The 12352-nt window shown below is 38.6% G+C and overlaps 1 protein-coding gene across 1 annotated transcript in view; it reads right to left on the bottom strand.

The window, feature by feature from the left end:
* FKBP5 (FKBP prolyl isomerase 5) overlaps positions 1-12352 on the bottom strand; it is a 100869-nt gene that overhangs the window by 52014 nt on the left and 36503 nt on the right. Inside the window, exon 2 of the mRNA XM_090282284.1 lies at positions 3362-3494. Within this exon, the coding sequence (XP_090138410.1) occupies positions 3362-3466 (105 nt within the window). The 5' untranslated portion in view covers positions 3467-3494. The remainder of the gene's footprint in view (positions 1-3361; positions 3495-12352) is intronic.

Below are 12352 nucleotides of genomic sequence, written 5' to 3' on the forward strand. Positions count from 1 at the left end.
CTATAGTAAGTAAAATGAAAAATCCACACAAAACCAATGGTAAAGGGAAGGAAGCCAGGGTTCAAATCAATGATTTGGAACATAAGGAAGAAATAAACAGCCAACCAGTACAGAATGAAGAAACAAGAACTGCAAAAAACAAGGAGAGGCTTAGGAACCTCTGGGACAACCTTAAATGTACCAACATCCAAATCATAGGGGTGCCAGAGGGAGAAGAGGAAGAGCAAGACATTGAAAACTTATCTGAAAAATAATAAAGGAAAACTCCCCAAATTTGGCCAAGGAAATAGACACGCAAGTTCAGGAAGCACCGAGGGTCCCAAACATGCTAGACCCAAAGAGGACCACACCAAGACACATCATAACTAAAATGCCAAAGGTTCAAGATAAAGAGAGAATCTTAAAAGCAGCAAGAGAAAAGCAGAGTTACCCACAAAGGGGTGCCTATAAGACTATCAGCTGATGTCTCAAAAGAAACTTTGCAGGCAACAAGGGACTGGCAAGAAGTATTCAAAGCAATGAAAAGCAAGGACCTACAACCCAGGTTACTCTATCCAGCAAAGCTATCATTTAGAATGGGAGGTCAGATAAAGTGCTTCCCAGACAAGGTAAATTTAAAGGAGTTCATCATCACCAAGCCCTTATTATATAAAATGTTAAAGGGACACATTTATGAAAAAGAAGAAGATCAAAACTATGTAAACAAACTCACAAATATCAACAAATGAATCTAAAAAAGCAAAAACAAACTAAGCAAACAACCAGAACAGGAACAGAGGCATAGATATGGAGATCATATGGAGGGTTGTCAGTGGGGAGGGGTAAGGGGGAAAATGGGGAAAAAGGTGCAGGGATCAAGAAGCATAACTGGTGGGTACAAAATAGACAGGGGAGCATTAAGAATAGTGAAGTAAATGGAGAAGCCAAAGAACGTATGTGCATGACCCATGGACATGGACTAAGGGATGGGGCAGACTGCTGGAGGACAGGGAGGTACTGGGCAAAAGGGGACAAAGGGGAAAAAATTGTGACATCTGTAATAGTATAATCAAAAACATATACTTAAAAAAAAGAAATTGTAATTATAAGAGGTGATGGAGGTATTAACTAACCCTACTGTGGTAATCATTCTGAAACATATAAATGTATCAAATCATCTTATTGTACACCATAAATTTATATAATGTTATAGGTTAATTATATCAACAAAGTTGCAAAAAATAATTCTAATATTAAAAATTAAATTAAGAGCTACTTAAAAAAAAATCATTACTGCCCTTAAAGAACTTCAAAGGGGAAAAAGTTTCAAAAAATTAATTTAAAAGAAATCATATAATATTCTAAAAGTGCTCACAGTCATGAACTGTATGCAGTATTTGGGAGCCTGAGCACCCCTGAGGGGAATGTGCATTTGTAGGCTCATGAACAAGTAACTGGGCATCTGGGATGAATAGCTACCAAGGAGTCAGATAGCTGTCCACACTGGCAAGCGATATTGTATCATCACTTCAGGCTTCCCCAGCAAGATGACCTTCTGCCTAAATCTAGAGTTGCCATGAGACTACAATCTAGTCTCAATTCATTAAAAAAAAAAAAAAGTAAAGCTCCACAATGTAATTTTATCTTCCTGGACTAGTTACTGACTTCCCAGAGCTGCCTTGGTCTTTTTTTATTTTTAATATATATAATAGTTAATTAGAGAGATTACCATAGCTGTGCCACTGTGCCTAATGCTTTATGCCTTCCCAAAACCCCATGAGGGATGCAGTACGGCGGTGGGTACCTCCTTCCTCATTCATCTGCCCCACAGCTCCAGACGGGTGCCGGAACCACTGCGTGCGGGGCTGTGTGCAAGCGCGAGCCCGACGCGGGACCTCCGATGCACCGTGAGAGGCGCCAAGTGCCGAGCAAGAGCCGAGCGCGGAAACAATTGTTCTCGAGTACTGAGGCATGACTGTGTTATTATTCCAATTTTACCAATAAGGAAATTTCATCACAGATATCAGGTCACAAAATTAGTAGACCTATTTAATCTTAACATAAGCTCCACAGTGAAACCTGAGGCTCCAGACAGTGATAAATGATATGATTCAAGACTTACAATCTCAAAATGTTCCTTACGAGCCTAAAAATCTTACTCGTTTTACCCCCTAGAACAAAGCAGAGCCCGAAGCAAGGTGGGGACTGTGTTCTCCGACAGGTGCTCTGAAACACAGAGAGGGCGGTGCCGAGGACAGCCTGCAGCCTGGGACGAGTGATTCTACAGTTATAAGGCTGAGAAGCCATGTTAATGGAGGTGAGGTATCGTGATATAAATCAATAGCACAACACCCTTATTCTGTGGTTACACCCAGCAAGCTGATAGTAAAAAATACATACGTATTCAGAAGAGATTCAGGGGGGAAAAAAAGGCAACATTAGACCAAACAAACTAAAAATTTTCATTTGCTAAACTCAGCGTAGGGGTAATATTTAGAATGTAAGTAAAAGCATATAAACTTTGTAAGATAATCTTTTCAGCAAAAACATTTACACATAAGTGAGTAAACTGAAGCTGAGAGAGGTTAAATGACTTTAGTCATAAGTTTACGATTATACAAAACTTTTATGCATAACAGTATAAGAGAAATAACTTAATATGACTAAAGCCATTTAACCTCTCTCAGCTTCAGTTTATTCACTTATATGGAATATAAATATCTATTTTCCATATATAAATAGAAGAATAAAGAGGTACTCTGTCTTATAAGACCACTTCGAGATACAAGTAAAACAGCACATGTAAAAATGATTAACTACAGAGTGAAAAAAATACAAAGTGCTTTAAAATAAGAAAAGCTAATTGAAAAGTGAGATAGTCTCTGATGAATCCTCAAAAAATATCTTTATTACACAGGGTACACGCCATTTGTATATAAAAACAAATCCTTTTGAACTTTGCAAGTTACCTCTTCTTTTCCCTTAGAAAAAGTCTTTTGAATTGTTATCAGCTAGCTTTAATGTACTAAAATATTATATTAGAACAACAACCCATTTGTACACTCTTAGAACAGAGAGAAACAGCCTTTTAGAAGAGTCAGACATAACTGGGACCTGAGTCCCAGACCTGCATTTACTCACACACATGATACTCGGCAAGGGAATTTACCTAGCTGGGCCTCAATTTCACCAGCTATTGTATAACCTGGGATTAAAAATAAACCTCAAGTTATGAAATGAAATGAGACTTTAGCTTTAATATCTGGTACTTAGCCTCAGTAAATATTATCTACCTCCAGCGCCACCCCCCAAAAAAGATTTTTACAAACAATCTTTCCCGAGAGCAAATTTCCCTACGTGTCACTCATCCCCGTGGTCTCACCTTTAATACCCCTCTGTCTTTTTTAGGGGTGATATCCTCTCCGTGTTCGGCGACAGCTGCTGCTGGCCTTCCCCTAGCCTTCTTGGCACCTCCATCAGTAGTCATTGTCTTTTATGAGCGGAGGGAATACCTGCTGAGAAAACACGTATTTTAGGAGAGATATCACTTCAACATGCATCATAAAATGTTCCCAGGAATCTAGCATTCATAACCTGATCTAAGATTTACTTAGAGACAATAAGGTTAAACACTGAAATGAAAACAAAAACATGCTCTATGAGCACGTGTTGATGTCATGAGGCATCTAAAAGAACATCATCCAACTCTTCAATTTCCCATCCAGCTCTGGTCCCAAATTAGACAGCAGTATAGAATAGGTTTGGTAGTGATTAGATTCCTCAATATAATTACACACTGAGAAGTAGTTCTTTCAGAGCTTTGAAAACATCCTTTTCCTACAGCCATATTCTTGACAGAGAATTAAGACCTTATCAAGTAATCTAATAAGAGAAATGACAACCAAATCATTGTGGTAAGCAGAACAGGCTTTGGAAGCTGAGAGACCCAGTCCAAGTCCTAGTTCCAGCAATATCTGTTTGACATTTGCAAAATTAATCTCACTGAGCCTCCCTCTCACATCTCTAAAATGGACATAGTGCGCTGCTCACAGAGTTACTGTGAGGCATAATAAAATAACATATGCTAAGAGGTTAGCACTGAGTCAAAGCTTTAAAATGTAAGCAATTATTGTGATTATTGGGTCTTCTATAGGGTCACATCTTTCATTTTCTGATCAAAAATATCTGCAGAATGAGGTTCTTCCCTAGGATGATATTCAAGGCCCTTCACAATCTGATCTATCTTGCAGGTCCAGCTTCCACTACCTTCTTTTACTTTTCTCATGCAGTTCATGCTCTAGCCAAACCAGACCAATTCCTCTTCCATAACAAGCCCTGTGCTTTCCCATCTCCACGTTTTTGTTCTCTTTCCTCTCCAGGCCTTCTCCCCCCTCAAATGCTACCTCCAGCACACCAACCTTGACCTTACACTTGGAGGTGGTCTGGCCCTTTCTATACTTCCTTAGCTCTTCCCTTGATCTGTTTTCTATAACATATTCATAAAACGGACTTGTTAGGTTTAAAAGATCCTTGGGAGCAAGGGCCATGCTTTTGTTCATATTTAGATTCCTTAGAATACCTCTACCTTTTAGATTAGTAAAACAGAAATGGCAAGCATTTTGGAGCTCCTTATAAGCTATTTGACATTGGCTACTTTTAACTTCTTATAAGCCTTTTTTCTCTACCTGTGTAATTAGAATAACAATATCGGCTTCCACAGAGTGATCTTCTGTATTAAATGGTATAATGTGCATTTTAGAAGTCTTCTATTCCAATGGTAGCTCTTATCAGTTACCCAAAAGACAGACACTTTGTCATGCAAGGCAAACCAATGTTACCAAAGACTAATCAACAGATGAAATGAAACACACCCCACTAGTTGCTGCCATGATTAATTCCACACTGCTCTCCTGGTTGAGCAGGTAAAGGCAAGAATTAATCATTTCTACAGCTATTCCACAACAGGCTTATAATGAACCTAACATTCTCTAAAGTCACCTGCTGGACCTTCTTATCTACACAGTTCAAAAGAACATTTTACACTTATGAAAACGTCTCGATACAATTGACAATTAGACAACTAAAACATATATTGCAGTGTTTTAACTCATTTGCAACTGACCTAAATTTGCTGTGCCCAAGAATCTTCAAAAAGAACACCAATAAACTCTTTGCTTTATATTCTAGTACAGTTTATGCCAAATACAAGATTCAAATGCTTGGCTCAGGATAAGGGAAAGGCCAGAACAAAGTGTTCTCAAACAACAAAAATTAAGTATCTAGTTGCGTGTGATGCTGGGCTAGATAATTAGGAAAATTCGATCAACAGGGCTAAGTCCCAGCTTCTAGAAACCTACCTCTTATAACAGACCTCTCTGATGCACAAAAACTTGTAGAAGGCACCTCAGAAGCAGGGAGGGAATTCTTGTAAATATTCTGGAGGTTATGGACTATATCCTTGGAAAAATACGTACATGTGGGGGGAGCGTGGCTTTACAGATATACTGAAATCCAATAAACCCCTGACGGAAACCCTGAATTAAATCAATCAACAAATTAAAACCACTAGGTGAAAGGTTATTAGGGAACAGGGCAGTCTCACAATCTCAAAAAATTAACCTACAGACAGATTACTTATTATTAAAAAAGTAAAAAAGGCTTTCCAAACACGTGATCTGACAGATATACCCTTAATACAAGTGATCTGCATGATGACCAAGCTCCACGTCACCAATAGTAACATAAACTGATATCACTGCACCTCCTGACGTGACGTAATGAAAAGCATACATGTACTGGTCCTACCAAAAATGTTTACCCTGAAACCAAGCAAGAAGAAAAGACAAAAATAGGTTAATTAGGTTGTGAGACATTCTACAAAACAACTGGCTTAGACTCCTAATGATGTTAATTTTATGAAAGACTAACGGGGGTGGGGTGGCGGGGGAGGATACTGTTCTAATTTAAGGGAGACTAAAGAGACACAACAACCAAACTTAATGTGTGGCCCTTGTCTGGATCCAGAGTTAGGGGTATAAAGCTTATAAAACTACATTTTGAGAAGAATTTTGAAAAACTGGAAAACACAGTACATTAGATTATTAGTACTGCGTGACTTTCACTTTCTGGAGTGTGCTATGGGACTGGGGTTTTATGTAGAATGACACCCTCATTCTTCGGAGACGTGCTGAAGTGTTTAGGGTGAGGTGTCACAGGTCTGCCACTTACTTTCCAATCATGTAAGAGGAAGCACGTACAAGCACAGATATCACAAAGGCACCAAAACAAAGCCTTGAGAAAGCATGTTTACAACACACCCAAAGTTAATGCTTTTCTTTTGAATGTTCATCATTTGGATCAGGTTAATTTTTTAATGCAAATACTGTCAATCAAAAAATATTTTATTTTTGGTCCTAACCCTGCACTTTGGAAACAATGACTTTCTAACATTCGAATAAATAGAAAACTTGTATAAGTTGATTTGCTACCGAAGTCCCACTTGATAAAGGAATTTGCTCTTCATTCTCAGTTCTCACACTTCAAGGGATGCAAGTATTTTTCATGGTGACCTCAGAGAAGGGCTCTGAGCAGTATGGAGTCCATAAGAAAAGGAGTAGCATTAGTAAGTAAAATGCAAAGATAAAAAGAGCAATAAAACACTTTTTTAAACTTTTGAAGCCAGATAAATCTGGAAGAATAAAGAAATAAACTGAACTTCCCAGTTTTTCTCCTTAATTCCAGTTATGCCATTTGGAGTATATATTTTTGTAAGCAGACAATATGCATTTAAAAAAAATTTCTATGACTTAGTGTTATATGAAAAAAGGCAGTAATAACAGATTATTCCTAAAAACCTGTAAGACACATACTTCTTCAGAATTACTCACTTTTTTTCATAAAAAAGCCTTCTCTACTTGTCTCTGCCCTAGGTTTATACTGAATTTAAAAATCACTATGTAGCTATGGATTTTAATCTATGATAAAACTCGCTGCTCTGAACCGTCCAAAGGAGAGAAGTTGCAACCCAGTACATCGGAGAGGGAACACGCAGTTCCTTCTGTTATAAACATGCCAGATAAGCACACACTCTCAAAAGTGCTATTCAGCAAATACCTAAGACATAACAGAATAATGAGAATACACTTAAAATTTCATCAACTGTATACTGAAAACTTCAACTGACATCATTAAATTGTCGTATCCCCCCAATGAGAAGTCATTTTAAAACTTTGTCCACTAATTCCCCATGTATATTACTTGATGTGTTGTTCTCTTTGTTAAAATATAGGTATCATGTACCATACTGTTCTACTGTATAACAGGAGAATTTTCAAAAAGAAGTAAAAAAAATAAAATAAAAATCATATATATATGGAACAGCTACTTCGTTAGAAGCACAGAAAATTACAGCACCATTCTTTCTAAGTACCACAGATGTCTGGGCCATAAAGGCTTTCAACCTTCTAAAACTAAAACACACACAGAAAGAAAGAAAACACAAGGAAGGAGTATACCTAGGGCTTGTAAGTGAATGCAATAGAAGTACATCTTAATTTTGAAACTATCCATGTAAGGATGAACTGGAAAAAACCTTTATTTACTTTCAACTCCAGACCTCTCTCAAAAACATTCAAGTCCCATAATACAGGAATGTCAGGAGTTATCTCTTTGTAGAGAAGACAAACGTACGAGAGAGAAATATGCATGCAGAGGAAATGAGGTCTAATATAAAGACCAACAACACAACTACATGGAACAGCACACTATTTATTTCCCTACTTTCCTCCACACTGGGGCAGGAATGAGGAGACAAACAATCCTCCTCACTTATTTTCTTCTCCTTTAAAAAAGAAACCTTCAAGAAGATAATACAAATGGCCAATAAGATCGTGAAAAGGTGCTCAACATCATCGGTCAGAAGGAAAATGAAAATCACCATGAGATACCACACCCATTAGCTTGGCTATCATCAAAAAAGAAAAAATGCTAACTGTTGGTGAGGATGTAGAGGAATTAGAACCCACACGCACTGCTGGTGAAAATGTCAATGACACAGCCTCTGTGGAAAATTTGGTGGCTCCTCAAAATGTTGAACAGAATTATCATAAAACCCAGCTACTGCACTCCTAGGTCTACAAGGGGAGACCCCCCCAAATGAAATTTATTTATAAAAAAGTATGCATGTAGTCTTACATGTTTAAATTTCAGTCACCTTCAAAGTACTATCCATCTGATGCAACCCACCTATCGAGATGTTTTCTCCAACTCAAAACAGTTTTTGAACTTCTCGATTTTGATGCCTTTCAGTGCTTCTGCCATTTTTTGTTTCATCTCTTCCACATCAGCAAAACGTTTCCCTTTGAGGACTTTTTTCATCCAGGGGAACAAAAAAAGTGTCACTCTGAGTGAGATTGTGTGAATAGGAAGGTGGGGCTTGGGGGTCATGCCGTTTTTGTTCAAAAACTGCTGATCACTCAAGAGATGTGGGCAGGTGTGCTCGTAAATCACCCATCTTGAAACGGGCCAACACGCTGAAAGAATCTTCAAAAAAAATTTCACTGATGCCAAACAGCCTCTCACAACACCACCCGCTGGTACACTGATGCAGATGGGTTCCTAGAACACTGACTAGTAGGGGAAGCCTGTACTACAAGGCACACACCCTCCAGAAGGTAATTCTGGGGTTTTTTAGGTCTCCCTCTCTTATAACCAAAAGAAATGAAAACAGGCTCAAACAGACACCTGTACACCAATGTTTATAGCAGCATTATACACAATAGCCAAAAGGTGGAAATGACCCAAAAATCCATAAACAAAATATAGTGTGTATATATGGATTATATATTAAAATGAATATTAAGCCATGAAAAGGAATGAAATTCTGCTACATGCTACAACATGAATAAACCTTGAAAGCATGCTAAGTGAAATAAGCCAGGCATAAAAGGACAAATATGACATGATTCTATTTACATGAGGCACCTAGAATAGGCAAACTCATAGACCACGTAGAACAGAGATTACCAGGGGCTGGGGGGAGGGCAGAGGGATTAGCAGTTGTTTCATGAGTACAGAGTTTTTGTCTGGGAAGATGTAAAAGTTATGGAGAAGAGTAGTGGGGACAATTGTACAATATGAACGTACTTAGATGCCACTGCACTGTACATTTAAAAAATAGTTAAAATGGTATATTTTATCACAATTAAAACAAATGGAAACCAATCTGAGGCTAGAGAAGACAAAAATGAAGTGAACAGACTGGTCAGCCAGACTTCATTTCCCCCTTGAGCCCTCCCTTCCCCTTACTGGACGGTGCCTGTCGCATTTCCAGTGTGCTCCCCGAGTTCTGGGTGAACCTGCAGCAGTGATTTCTCCATCAGTTCTCCAAGGACCAAAGGCTCTAAGATGTCCAGTCATGAAAACAGGCAAGAGAATCCTAAACAGAACTACCACCTCATACCTACAAACTATTTCCTTCTTTATTGTATTTCTTAGATACTTAGAGCACTTTGGAAAACTTACTTTTCTTGGTACAAGTAATTACCTCCTGAGACAAGCATTTGAGGCCTCCTTTAGTACATTTAAAAAAATTTGATTTGAAAGAGACAGATAGACATACATTAATTTGTTGTTTCATTTATTTATTCACTCATTGGTTGATTCTTGTTGTTCGTGTTCTGCAACCTTGGTGTATTAGGACGATGCTCTAACCAACTAAGCTAGTTCCAGGGTCCTCCGGAACTTTCTTGACTTTATGGTTTGTCTGTTCTCTCTCACTAGCTGTAGCCTGCTCCACATCAAGTCATGGCATCCCTTAGCTCAAAAGTGTATCTGATATACATCACTGTCCAGAGTTGTGGCAGACTGCTAGTAATTCTCAGTATCCTCTGCTCCACTTCTTTAAAAATAAAACCTCTACTTTTTAACTGGACATGAAGCTTCCCAGAATAAAGTTCCAATTTCCTCCCTTGCAGCTAACTATGGTCATGTGACTAAGTCTAGCCAATGGGATATAAGGAAAATATATTAAGGAAGAATTGGGTAGCCAACTCGGGGGAAGAACACTATAAGAAGAAACATATGAGTTGAAAACTGAAAAGATAAGGGGCCACTCACCTATTCATTCAACAAATACCTACAGAGCACCATGTGCTAGGCACTGTTCTAGGCAATGGAGACACAGTGTAAACAACAGAATTTCTATCTACACAGTAGTTACTTAAATTCTAATAAAAGTAAGGACTTTAGGAGTAAGTCTCTACTACTTGTTCACATTTTTGATAGAAAAAGTAAAAATCGCTGCCTGTGCCACAATGACAGATTAACTTGGATTGATTCACCAGGGCCAAACAGTCTGATTCCAAGCCTAAGAAGAAGCCAGCAAGGTAACATATGGCAAAGGTCTGTAAACTCTGTATCAAGGTGGAGAACGTGTCCTATTCATTTTGTACCCCCACAGCCTAGTATAAATGAATGACATAAAGCAGGCACTCGATAAATGTTGAAATGAGTTGTGATTTGCAAAAACAGTCAACATAAAGACGGCAAACCGTCAGGCAATATAAGCAATCAATGCTGAAATATATTACCAGTGGACTATATTCCTTCTTTAAATCCACTCTGAGAAATCTAATCTGGAGAATTACACAGTACCTGAGCATTCGACTATAAAAATAAAAATAACATTATGTTCCAGTCAGGAGTGGTAATTAAGAAATCCTAGCATAAATAACATACCTCAGAAGTTCACTAAAAATATATGCCTGTCTATATATACACATAGCAGATTTATCTTAGTAATTATATCAGTTTGACATTAACATGGGCAGTCAAGAGGACCACACCTTGCTGTCAGTCTCTGAGCGCAGTAATTCCCCGCCCCCTTATCCATAGTTTTGCTTCCCACAGTTAGTTACCCACAGTCAACTGTGATCTGAAAACAGTAAATGGAAAATTTCAGAAACAAATAATTCATAGGTTTTAATTTTTACATACTTTTGAGTAACGTGTTGAAATCTCACACCATCCTGCTCCATCCTGCCTGGGACCTGAACCTTCCCTTTGTCTAGCGTATCCACACTGTATATGCTTCCCACCCAGCAGGCACTTTGTAGCCATCTTGGTTATCAGACTGACTGCCTCAGTATCGCAGTCCTTGTGTTCAGGTAACATTCTTTTACTTAATATTGGCCCCAAAGCACAATAGTAGCAATGCTTGCAATTTGGATATGCCAAATGGATGCCATAAAGTGCTTCCTTTAAGTGAAAAAGTGCAATAAAATATTTTGAGCGACCATATTCATATAGCTTTCCCTACAGCCTGTTATAATGGCTCTGTTTTATTATTATTTTTATTAATCTCTTGCTGTGCCTAATGTGTAAATTATAGATGTGTATGTATAGGAAAAAACAGTATATGTCGGGTTTGGTTACTATCTGTGGTTGCAGGCATTATACATTAGCGACTAAAGGGAGAGGTGGTTCAGAGAGCTGGAATGCAGAGGGAAGAAACCTAGCATAAATGCTCTGTGTAACATTGTATCCTCTTATAATATTCCCTCATTAAAGCATTGTAATAGAAATTAAGCAGATTTAAAACACGGCTTCACTATATATTCTCAAACTCCATTATTGTACATCCAAGAGAAAAACTGTGCAACAATGAATCTCACTGGGCTAAGAACAAGGTGTTAAACTGTATTCCTTCTGGAGGCCCTAGTAGAGGATCTATTTCCTTGCCTTTGCTAGTTCTAGAGGCCACCCAAATTACTCAGTTCATGGCCCCATTCCTCCATTTCCAAAGCCAGCAATATTGGATCTCTCCGATCATTCTTCTGCAGTCACATCTCCCTGACCACAGCCAGGCAAGCTTCTCTGCTTTCCTAAGTTTCTTAAGAATCTATGTGATGACAGCCTGGACTCCAAGATGGCGTCAGTGGTACCAGTGTAGGAGAAGAAACTCACAGATATGAAAACGGGAGCTGCCAAGCTGATTCTGATGAGGGACTTCACCCCTAAAAGGCCCTTGCAGGAGCGTTTCAAAGAGGTTACTACCATTATCACAAGTATTCAATGTGAAGAAAGGGAGTTATCACTGCGGTTTCTACGGTGCTGGCAGCTTATGTGCTATTGTTGTTGTTTTAATTCTCATCCAACGATATGTTTATTGATTTTTAGAGAGAGGAAGGGAGAGAGAGAGAAAAAAACCCATTAATGTTGTAACATCAACAGGCTGTTTTTCGTATGCGCCCCAACAGGGGATGGAACCTGCACCCTACACGTGTGCCCCGACCAGGAACTGAACCTGCAACCTTTTTGGTGGATTGGGAGGGCATTCCAGCCAACTGAGCCACCCAGTCAGGGCAGCTTACCT

The sequence above is a fragment of the Furipterus horrens genome, unplaced genomic scaffold (assembly GCF_987537825.1).
Source record: "Furipterus horrens unplaced genomic scaffold, mFurHor1.1.pri manual_scaffold_6, whole genome shotgun sequence".
NCBI classification, from domain to species: Eukaryota; Metazoa; Chordata; class Mammalia; order Chiroptera; family Furipteridae; genus Furipterus; species Furipterus horrens.